The 9,062-nt window shown below is 59.8% G+C and overlaps 3 protein-coding genes across 7 annotated transcripts in view; 1 reads left to right on the plus strand and 2 right to left on the minus strand.

Annotated features, from left to right (window-relative positions):
- STPG3 (sperm-tail PG-rich repeat containing 3) overlaps positions 1 to 1,038 on the minus strand; it is a 3,957-nt gene extending 2,919 nt beyond the window's left edge. Inside the window, exons 1-4 of one of the 3 annotated variants that reach the window (XR_003901800.1) lie at positions 868 to 1,038; positions 617 to 774; positions 374 to 505; positions 149 to 257 (exon numbers count right to left, since the gene is read on the minus strand). Coding sequence is in view for 2 of the 3 variants with exons in the window: in XM_029919817.1 (XP_029775677.1) it covers positions 169 to 257; positions 374 to 505; positions 617 to 774; positions 868 to 974 (486 nt within the window). In the remaining variant the exon portion in view is untranslated. The remainder of the gene's footprint in view (positions 1 to 148; positions 258 to 373; positions 506 to 616; positions 775 to 867) is intronic. The other 2 variants (XM_029919817.1, XM_029919815.1) reach the window with 2 other exon arrangements.
- FAM166A (family with sequence similarity 166 member A) lies at positions 928 to 7,010 on the plus strand. Of its 3 annotated transcripts, none has more exons than XM_029919814.1 (7): positions 928 to 981; positions 4,822 to 5,014; positions 5,097 to 5,362; positions 5,452 to 5,578; positions 5,881 to 5,975; positions 6,323 to 6,440; positions 6,799 to 7,010. In XM_029919814.1, the coding sequence occupies exons 1-7, from the start codon at positions 943 to 945 to the stop codon at positions 6,885 to 6,887; spliced, it is 927 nt and encodes a 308-aa protein (XP_029775674.1). In that variant the 5' UTR covers positions 928 to 942; the 3' UTR covers positions 6,888 to 7,010. The 3 variants fall into 3 exon arrangements, with proteins under 3 accessions (XP_029775674.1, XP_029775673.1, XP_029775672.1); XM_029919813.1 differs by lacking the exon at positions 928 to 981 and adding an exon at positions 1,489 to 1,554; XM_029919812.1 differs by lacking the exon at positions 928 to 981 and adding an exon at positions 3,179 to 3,293 and having other exon boundaries at positions 4,800 to 5,014.
- On the minus strand, positions 6,878 to 8,960 carry TUBB4B (tubulin beta 4B class IVb). Its single transcript, XM_029919818.1, has 3 exons — positions 8,837 to 8,960; positions 8,633 to 8,743; positions 6,878 to 8,089 (listed from the first exon to the last, which is right to left on the minus strand). The coding sequence occupies exons 2-3, from the start codon at positions 8,691 to 8,693 to the stop codon at positions 7,029 to 7,031; spliced, it is 1,122 nt and encodes a 373-aa protein (XP_029775678.1). The 5' UTR covers positions 8,694 to 8,743; positions 8,837 to 8,960; the 3' UTR covers positions 6,878 to 7,028.
- Positions 8,961 to 9,062: the final 102 nt, after the last annotated feature.

A 9,062-nucleotide genomic window follows, 5' to 3' on the forward strand; every position in this document is an offset into this window, starting at 1 on the left:
GGCCCCTCCCGCCTTCCCGTAGGCCACGCCCCCGCAGGCCCCTCCTCCAGCCCGCCCCACAGGCCCCACCCCCTCCCCAACCCCTTCCGCGACCCCCCCCCAGGCCCCGCCCCTCTATGGCCCGCGTCTTCCAGCCCGCCCGCAGAACCTGTGCTGCCGGCCCTCCACCTTTTGCTCTTGGTTAAAGTCGGTTTTCTGTGTGAAGGGGCTTTCGCTTTGGAACCACACTGTCTGCCATGCCCTGCGGCCACCGCCCTCTGCAGTAGCGGCAGCGTCGTTGGGGAGGGAAGGCTAGTAGCCGGAGCCCCACTCCCCGGGCACCGGGTAGGCACCGGGTAGGCGGTGTGGAGGGGCGCAGGGAGGGGCCACGCACCGCGGGTGGGATGCTTGCAGCCGATGCTGAAGTGGGGATGTGGGGTGGACTCGCGTATGGAAGCATCTGGCACCTGGTACTTGGTCGGGCCGGGGATTTGCAGGTCGGTCACAATGGGTGGGCGTCGCTCCACTGGCAGGAAGCAAGCTCTGGGCCTAGAGCCTCCGCAGGCAGGCGCCTCCCCACCCCTGCCCGCCTCCTCAGACCAGACGGAGGTAGAGGGTAGCCAGGACCCTTACTCACACAGCCCACTCAGGTTCTGGGTGCAGATAGGGAGACGCTCCAGAGGGGGGTCCGTTTGCATCCTGAGGCCAGGCTGGAACTCCTGCAGTCCTGGGGGCCTTATCTTCTCCGAGTCAGCCCCCGGCTGGGGGCCCCACAGCAGGACACAGGCCTCGGGCCTACAAGAGAGACAGATAAAAACCGGCCAACCAGTCCAACAGCCACTACATTCGGGCTGCCCTGCCAGCCCCCCTGCCTCCCTGCGAAGTTACTGGTATGGCACAAGTGTCTTCTGCCTCAGGGAGCCATGGGTCCAGCGTTTGCCTCCGTTGATGTAAAATTTTGCCATGAATTTCACAGCCTTCTGGTCAAAATTCATTGTCAAGGTATCTGGCTCCCTTCCCCAAGGACACCTCAGAGCTCTGTGACTTCACTGGCCCATCAGTGGGGGCCCAGTTGCCAGGGACTCCCTAGAGAAGGAACACTGCCCAGCCCTGGAGGGACTGCCCCAGTGGGGCCCTCCGAGGGGGCCCTCCCCTGGCCTGCCAGGGGCGTCATCCTGGCATCAGCCTGGGCCAGGGGGACCCCTAGTCTGCCCCAGTGACTCCTGGCTTGGCCTCATTTCCTCTCTTCTGCCCTCTTATCCCTACCCTCTGCTCTCATAGAATTTGGAGTCCCCTGGAGGGCCAGGGTCCACTTTAGCAGGGCTTCTGGGAGGACTGAGGCCTCCGCACAGGGATGAGGAGAGGGTGGGTGCTGTGGGACGCCCAGCTGTGCGGTGCCATCCAGAACGGGGCACTAGGGGGTTCCGCGGAGGGATCAGGGAAACCTCCCGGGGGAGGAGGAGCTCCAGCCGGAAGTCCAGCTCTCAGAGAAGAAAAGCAATGGCAGGCGGGTCTGGGTGAACCATGCCGACCGTAGAGGCAATCTTGGGACTGGAGCTGCCAGGCAGGGCAGAGGTGTGGGGGCCTGTCTTCTGCTTAGGAGCGCAGGGGCTGCAGGTGTCACGGGTGAATGGGGCTGCTCAGGCTGAAATGCGAAGGAGTAATGAGCCCAAATGGGTGAGAGCCTGCGTGGGCGCCGGTGCCCATGCTGTGCCCTCTCCACCTGAGCAGCCTGCTAGCCCCAGCCCTGGTCTTGACCTAATCCCTGTGGACAGGGCCCCGTCAAGAATATCCTCCAGGCCCACCCTACCCAGACCCAGGCTCTTTCTCTCCAGATCCCTCCCATCCAGCATTGACCCTGCCTGGCCTCCAGAGGCGCTCCAGATGGAAGGACAGACAAATGGAGACCTGCTTGAGGACGGCTGTTTCCTTAGGGGGCGGGGCTCACAACCTGTGCTCGGGGCCCTTCCCTTGCTGCACAGTGTTCTCTGAGAGCATCACTGACTGCAGGTAGAGCTTTATTAACAAAGCACTGGACCTTTGGGCTGGTTATGATTTCTGCCTGTAACACATTTTACTGCGATGGATGACAAAGCACAGATGTCTTCTGCTAAATGTCAATCATTCCTTAGGGTAGATTCCTATGAGTGGAAGCACCCCGTTGGGCACCTGGGTGGCTCAGTCACTTGAGCATCCGACTTCAGCTCGGGTCATGGTCTCACAGTCCGTGGGTTCAAGCCCTGCATCGGGCTCTGTGCTGACAGCTCAGAGCCTGGAGCCTGCTTCATATTCTGTGTCTCCCTCTCTCCGCCCCTCCCCTGCTTGCTGCTCTCTCTCTCTCTCTCAAAAATAAACATTAAAATTTAAAAAAACTAAGTGGAAGCACCCCGTCAAAGAATGTGATGACCCATATGGCCAGCTGCTGTCCGGACAGCGTCTGGGACCTTGCTGACCATGAGCAGCAAACACTTCCGACATCAGCCCTCACCAGCGTTTATTTCAGGTTCAACTTTCTGTCTGTGTATGGACTCTGGGGCCTTAAGATGTTCACATTACATGTGCATTTTTCTATCATTGTGTTAATTTTTCTTGGTTTTGTCTCATAAGGTTTTTATACTGATGGCTATCTGTCCATAGCACTTGCTGCCATCTTTTTTTCCAATTCGTAGTCTGCCTTTGAGTATTTTTTGTGTTCTTTGACAGGTACTTTTGTAGTTTCCTTTGCTTTTATACCTGGAAAGTCATTCCTATACAAAAATAAAATAAAACCAGGAGTCGTTCAGAATGGAAACCAGTGCCCGGTGCCGGGGAGGGCTCTCCAGGGCAGAGTCGCAGCGGCGCCGCAGCTCACAAGCCTCCTGACGACGCTTCCCACGATGTCTGAGAAGCTTCCAGAGCTTCTGCCTCAGGAGCAGGCCTGGTGGGGAAGCTGCTCTTCAGCTGGCTACTGGCCTCCTGGGGGTAGCAAGAGGCCGGGCCTGATTCTCCCCCACACTTCCCATCAGGGCCACCACAGCTGCCCCCGTTTTCTGAGCTCAGAGGTCCTCAGTGTGACACCTCTTAGCCTGTTGCTTGTCTGGGCCTAGGTGTCCCACCTGTAAAATGGGAGCACTCACAGGGTTAAGGTCCACCGGCCCAGGTCGGGCCCCACAATGGCAGGCCTCTTCACAATGGTTTCCGGGCAACAGGGACCCCCCTGGGGGGGGGGAGTCATGCCCTGAAAGGGCCTGGAGCCATCAAAGGCCCTACTCAGGCGAGATGACAGCTTCTCAGAAACACAACCTCTTCACACCAGAACCTCACTATATCCCTGGGTAAGTGCTGGACCCCCCGTGAGGCCGGGGTCTGCAGAGGAGGGGGCGTGTGGCTGGGGCCTAAGGGCACAAGGTCACCTGCAAAGACAGCACAGAGGCTGGTCTCGAGGGAGTAGGGGTGAGGCCTGCCCCCCACCCAGAGGCTAGGGCAGGGCTGCTCTGCCCTGGGGGCCCAAACCTCCCCTTCCCGCTAGCACCCTGCTGAGAGCCCTACCAGATGGCCAACAACAGGTCTGGAAAGAGAAAACTGGGCCTTGCCCAACAGCTGGCAGAGGCCGGCTAAATAAACCGCGGCGTCTTAAAGACATCGCCTCCAGAGGAAACTGACCAGCCAGGCTGCCTTGCTAGGACTCCCGAGGCAAACACTAAAATAAAAGCAAGCCCTCTCTGGGACTTATGTGCTCACCTACACACATGCGCACAGACCCATGGGAAAGAAAAAAGGCTGCGGCACCTGGGTGGCTCAGTCGGTTATCTGAGGTCAAGCCCCACACTGGGCACTCTGCTGTCAGCGAAGATCCCCCTTGAAAGCTCCTCTGTCCCCCTCTCTGTCCCTCCCCTGCTTGTGCTCCCTCAAAAATAAATAAACATTAAAGAGAAGAAAAGAAAAAAGTCCAGAAAGGATAAGACCCAACTTTCCGCAATGGTTCTGGGGAAAGATCAGGCCAGGTGACACAGAAGCGGGCTCTTAACCTCCTTGCCTTTGTCCTGCTTATCTCTCAAACTAGCAATTATTTATTTTTGAGAGACAGAGAGAGAGACAGAGCATGAGCAGAGGAGGGGTAAAGAGAGAGGGAGATTCAGAATCCAAAGAAGGCTCCAGGCTCTGAGCTGTCAGCACAGAGCCCTACACAGGACGTGAACCTACAAATCGTGAGATCATGACCTGAGCCGAAGTGAAACGCTTAACTGACTGAGCCCCCCCCCCCGGCGCCCCTACTTTGACAGTTTTTGAAAACAATTCGCCCTCCGTGGGTGATGCAGGCCCCACCGCTGCTCCCGTTTGGGGCCTGCACTGGGGTGCCTGCACTACTTCTCTGGGCTCTCAGCCACACTCAGCTCAGCCGTCACCTCCTCCCAGCAGCCCTCCCACCCGCCTCTCAAATCCTGCTCTGTACAGTTGGCTTCTGGCCTCCCAGGTGGCCTAGGTCAGCAATGCCTTCCCGGGACACCACGCTGTGTAGACTGGGCTGTGCCTCAGTCTGGACCATCCCCGTAAATGCTTCCAAGGGGCAGAGTTCCCCATTCCCTCATCTTTAAGCTCCTCCTCGTTGGTGGGTGGCTGGGTAGAGACCGTATGGCAACCTGAGAGTGCATCTCGCCTGCAGGGCCAGACCTGTTCTCAGTGTTTGGCTTGTGCCGCCCATTCAAGCCTCAACAGACTCTGAAGGCAGGTGCTCCTGGGATTCCCATTCTGTGAGGTCAGGTGCCTTTGCTTGTGGCCAGCAGGTGGGGTCCACGCCCTACTCTCAAGGGCCCTGCCTCCCCCTCCCCTTCCTTCCACAGCTATGCCGGCTTCTATCCGCAGCTTCGCTACCAGGTGGGGAACACCTATGGGCGCACCACAGCACAGCTGCTCACAGACCCCAGCGTGCGGAAGAGCCCCTGCTCGGTGCTGTCCCCCATATCCAAACCCAAGTTCATCGAGGACTTCAGCAAATCCAAGCCACCTTTGATCCCTTGCCGTGACCTGGTTGAGCCCTACATCCCCCACTACACCAGTGAGTGGCCCGCCCACCAGTCCTGCCTGTCCCAGGCTCGCCCTCCTGCCTGTCGTCACTCATACTCACCCTGTCCCTACAGGTCTGAAGCCCTACAAGAACTTTGAGATCCTAGGCCGGTTCCCACCCCAGGAGGTGGATGCCCAGGTAGGGCCGCCGGAGGCAGAGAATGCATCCAAGGAGGTCCTGCTGCCTGCAGGCTTCATGCCCTACCCCCCTTGCCCCCCGTGCCCACCAGGCAGGAAGGGGGACTCCGAAGACTTTGGACACCCAGGCCTGCGGCTGGCATATGGGGAGGAGGGTTGGAAGAGCACCACCCCTGTCCCCAAGGCCCCGGAGCGGGCCCAGGTAACTGGGAGTCGCGTGCTGGGAACAAGCCTCACCCCTGCCAGACCCAGGTGGGGCTGAGATGGTGACTTGCCCCCCTCCTGTCCCAGCTGTACCACTACAGGAGGGATGAACACCCACCCCCGGCCCGCCAGCAGGAGACACTAGATGTGGGCAGGCTTCAGAGGCTGCCCCAGCTAGACCGCCCCAACCTGATCCAACGTAAAGCCATCTCAGGTGGGTGTCCAGGGCCTGGGTGTGAGCACACTCCCGTCCCAGGTAAGAGGAGGGTGAGAGCAAGTGAGGAGAGCTACCTGAGGGTCTCCCAACGCCCCGCCCCCCCCAGGTCATGCCCCTGCTCCAAGAGGTGTTTCCTAGAGCCCGACCTCTCCCTAGGTGGATGCTCCTACCCACCCACTGCCCTCTGGCCCCAACTGACGTTTAGGGAAGGAGCCCGAAGATTCCCCTGACACACCTGGGTATGCCCAGGGGCAGGTGGAGGGGACCTGGGGCAGGACCCTGATGACTTCCTCCCCTAGGCTATGCCGGCTTTGTCCCTCGGTTTGCCTGGGTGATGGGGGTGAATTACCGCAAAGGTGTCACGCAGGCTATGGACGAGTTTGACAAGAGCCAGGTACGAGGACATCATACCCCTAGGCCTACTCCCAAATGCCCACATGGCCCACACGGGAGGTGTCCATACCTCCCGGCAGGCAGGGGCACAGCCAAGGCTCAGGCGGCTTCCCTGGAGGGGGCTGAGGGACAGCCTTCCTTAAGGCCTGGGGAGGGGATGCTGCTCCCCCTCTGCCTTCTGACCAGATCTAGGCTCGCCACCCCCCAGCACTGTGGGGACAGGGTAGGGCCGAAGAGCCCTCGGGAGCATCCGCCACTTCTCAGATCACCAGCGCAGCCCCCACCATTACCTGTTGCGCTTACTGATTGGGAAAGGCAGCGCATGTCAGCACCTGCCTGTTTCCACAGTTCCTGGTCAAAAATCCTGTCTGTGCCCTGGGTGAAAGGCTGCCCAGAACACACTGGCCCGGCAACACCATCTATAACAGCCGGGGCCTGATACCTTTCTACATGGGGTTTGTACCATGTGAGTACACAACGGGTCCCTTCCCTACCTGCTCAGCAAGACACTGACCAGGCCACTCCAGGAAGGAATTCGGTGACTGGGGTCCCATACCCACGCTGTACTGCTGGCCCAGAGCCAGCTACATGGCCCCAGGGTTCACATCTCCTCCAGTGGGGAAGGCCACCCTCCCCCCCCCCCGCCCCCCTTACTCAAAGCCAGAGACAGAGGCTGCCTACTTCTGGATCAAGCTGGCCTTCCAGAGGTTTAATGTGGACAGGCTGAGCCCGTCTTCAGGAGGCCAGGTGCCCAGGGTAGCCCTCCGAAGGCCCTTCCTGGGCGTGGGCAAGGCTGGGGCTCAGCTGCGGGTTACCCTTCGCAGCCATGCAAGGCAACTACGCGCTGACGTTCCGCAACAGCACCCGCAGAGCCTATCAGAAGGAACTGGAGAGGCGAAACCAGACACTATGAAAATGCTTTAATGGTGGCGTCTGTACAGCATGAGGTCAAGACAGGAAAGAGCAGGTGCACACGGAAACACGGCTACCAGAGAACAGACTGTGAGGGAATAAAGAGTTCACACGGCTTCCACACGCTTTGCCGAGCCCGGCTCTAGGCCACCTCTTCCTCTGCCTCCTCCTCAAACTCGCCCTCCTCCTCGGCCGTGGCGTCCTGGTACTGCTGGTACTCGGACACCAGGTCGTTCATGTTGCTCTCGGCCTCGGTGAACTCCATCTCGTCCATGCCCTCGCCCGTGTACCAGTGCAGGAAGGCCTTGCGCCGGAACATGGCCGTGAACTGCTCCGAGATGCGTTTGAACAGCTCCTGGATGGCCGTGCTGTTGCCGATGAAGGTGGCCGACATTTTTAGCCCCCGGGGCGGGATGTCACAGACAGCGGTCTTCACGTTGTTGGGGATCCACTCGACGAAGTAGCTGCTGTTCTTGTTTTGGACATTCAGCATCTGCTCGTCCACTTCCTTCATGGACATGCGACCCCTGAACACTGCGGCCACGGTCAGGTAGCGGCCGTGGCGGGGGTCACAGGCAGCCATCATGTTCTTAGCATCGAACATTTGCTGGGTGAGCTCGGGCACCGTCAGGGCCCGGTACTGCTGGCTGCCTCGGCTGGTCAGGGGGGCAAAGCCGGGCATGAAGAAGTGCAGGCGGGGGAAGGGCACCATGTTCACGGCCAGCTTGCGCAGGTCGGCGTTGAGCTGGCCGGGGAAGCGCAGGCAGGTGGTGACGCCGCTCATGGTGGCCGACACCAGGTGGTTGAGGTCCCCGTAGGTGGGCGTGGTCAGCTTTAGGGTTCTGAAGCAGATGTCATAGAGGGCCTCATTATCAATGCAATAGGTTTCATCTGTGTTTTCTACGAGCTGGTGGACCGAGAGGGTGGCATTATAAGGCTCCACCACGGTGTCCGACACCTTGGGCGAGGGCACCACACTGAAGGTGTTCATGATCCTGTCTGGGTACTCCTCGCGGATCTTGCTGATGAGCAGCGTGCCCATCCCAGACCCAGTCCCCCCGCCCAGCGAGTGGGTCAGCTGGAAGCCCTGCAGGCAGTCACAGCTTTCAGCCTCCTTCCTCACAACATCCAGCACCGAGTCGACCAGCTCTGCACCTTCCGTGTAGTGCCCCTTGGCCCAGTTGTTCCCGGCACCGCTCTGACCTGTAAGAGGGCAGCCAGTCACTCTTTGCTGGGCATGTGATCACCACTGGTCACCCACGCCAAAAAAGCCCAAACAACATAGTGTGAGGGAACACACAGAACTCAACCTGCAGGTAGAGCAAACGGACCCCTAAACCGATAAGGCAAGAACCTCCGTGATTAAAAATTAAGTCAGGGATCTAGCCAAGATAGCTTAACAATAAGCCATCCCCTCCCACAGGCGGCCCCTGCCAATTCTCAAGGACATTAGAGCTGCAAACAGAGCTTCCACTGCCTGCAGCTCAACGTTTGTAGCAGAAAGATTACATCTACTGACTCCTTCCCTGCGGCTGGACAGCTGGGCCTCCCAAAGCCGCTTTAGAAGGAGATTGAGTGACTCCAGGGAGAGGAGGGGGGTGTCCAGGGGCTCTAACTGGTGCTCAGGGGGCGGACTGGATCAGAATCTCAGCCCTGCGGTACCGACGGCGGTGACCTTGGGCACCCCCGGACCTTTGAGCCGTCCTGGCTATCAAAGCCGCCGCCCAGCCCCCACCCGCGGCTCACCGAAAACGAAGTTGTCTGGCCTAAAGATTTGACCAAAGGGTCCCGAGCGCACGGAATCCATGGTGCCCGGCTCCAGGTCCACGAGCACAGCGCGAGGCACATACTTGCCACCTGGGGCAGGGGGAAGGGGAAGAAAAAGAACGTCAGCCAGAGAAGAGCCGCCGAGAAGGCAAAAAGGAGTTAGGGAAGGGGCGTGTGTCTCACCGGTGGCCTCGTTGTAGTACACGTTGATCCGCTCCAGCTGCAGGTCGCTATCGCCGTGGTAAGTGCCGGTAGGATCAATGCCATGCTCGTCGCTGATCACCTCCCAGAACTGCGAGAGACGCCGGCGGGCCGGGCCGGGGCTGAGTCACGCCGGCGGGGCCCACAGTCGGCCCCGCCCCGGATGGGCGCGGCCCTCCCCTCCCCCGCCACCCCGCCGCCTCCTCCA

Source organism: Suricata suricatta, chromosome 13, assembly GCF_006229205.1.
Source record: "Suricata suricatta isolate VVHF042 chromosome 13, meerkat_22Aug2017_6uvM2_HiC, whole genome shotgun sequence".
Classification (NCBI taxonomy): Eukaryota; Metazoa; Chordata; class Mammalia; order Carnivora; family Herpestidae; genus Suricata; species Suricata suricatta.

Bases quoted from the DNA above. Each gene is read 5' to 3' on its own strand.
- TUBB4B (XM_029919818.1), bottom strand. From the start codon at position 8,693: ATGGATTCCGTGCGCTCGGGACCCTTTGGTCAAATCTTTAGGCCAGAC. The intron at 8,090-8,632 runs GTGAGCCGCGGG...GCCCTCTTACAG, and splicing joins GCCAGACAACTTCGTTTTCG to GTCAGAGCGGTGCCGGGAAC.
- FAM166A (XM_029919812.1), top strand. From the start codon at position 3,238: ATGACAGCTTCTCAGAAACACAACCTCTTCACACCAGAACCTCACTAT. The intron at 5,363-5,451 runs GTAACTGGGAGT...CTCCTGTCCCAG, and splicing joins AGGCCCCGGAGCGGGCCCAG to CTGTACCACTACAGGAGGGA. The intron at 6,441-6,798 runs GTGAGTACACAA...TACCCTTCGCAG, and splicing joins CTACATGGGGTTTGTACCAT to CCATGCAAGGCAACTACGCG.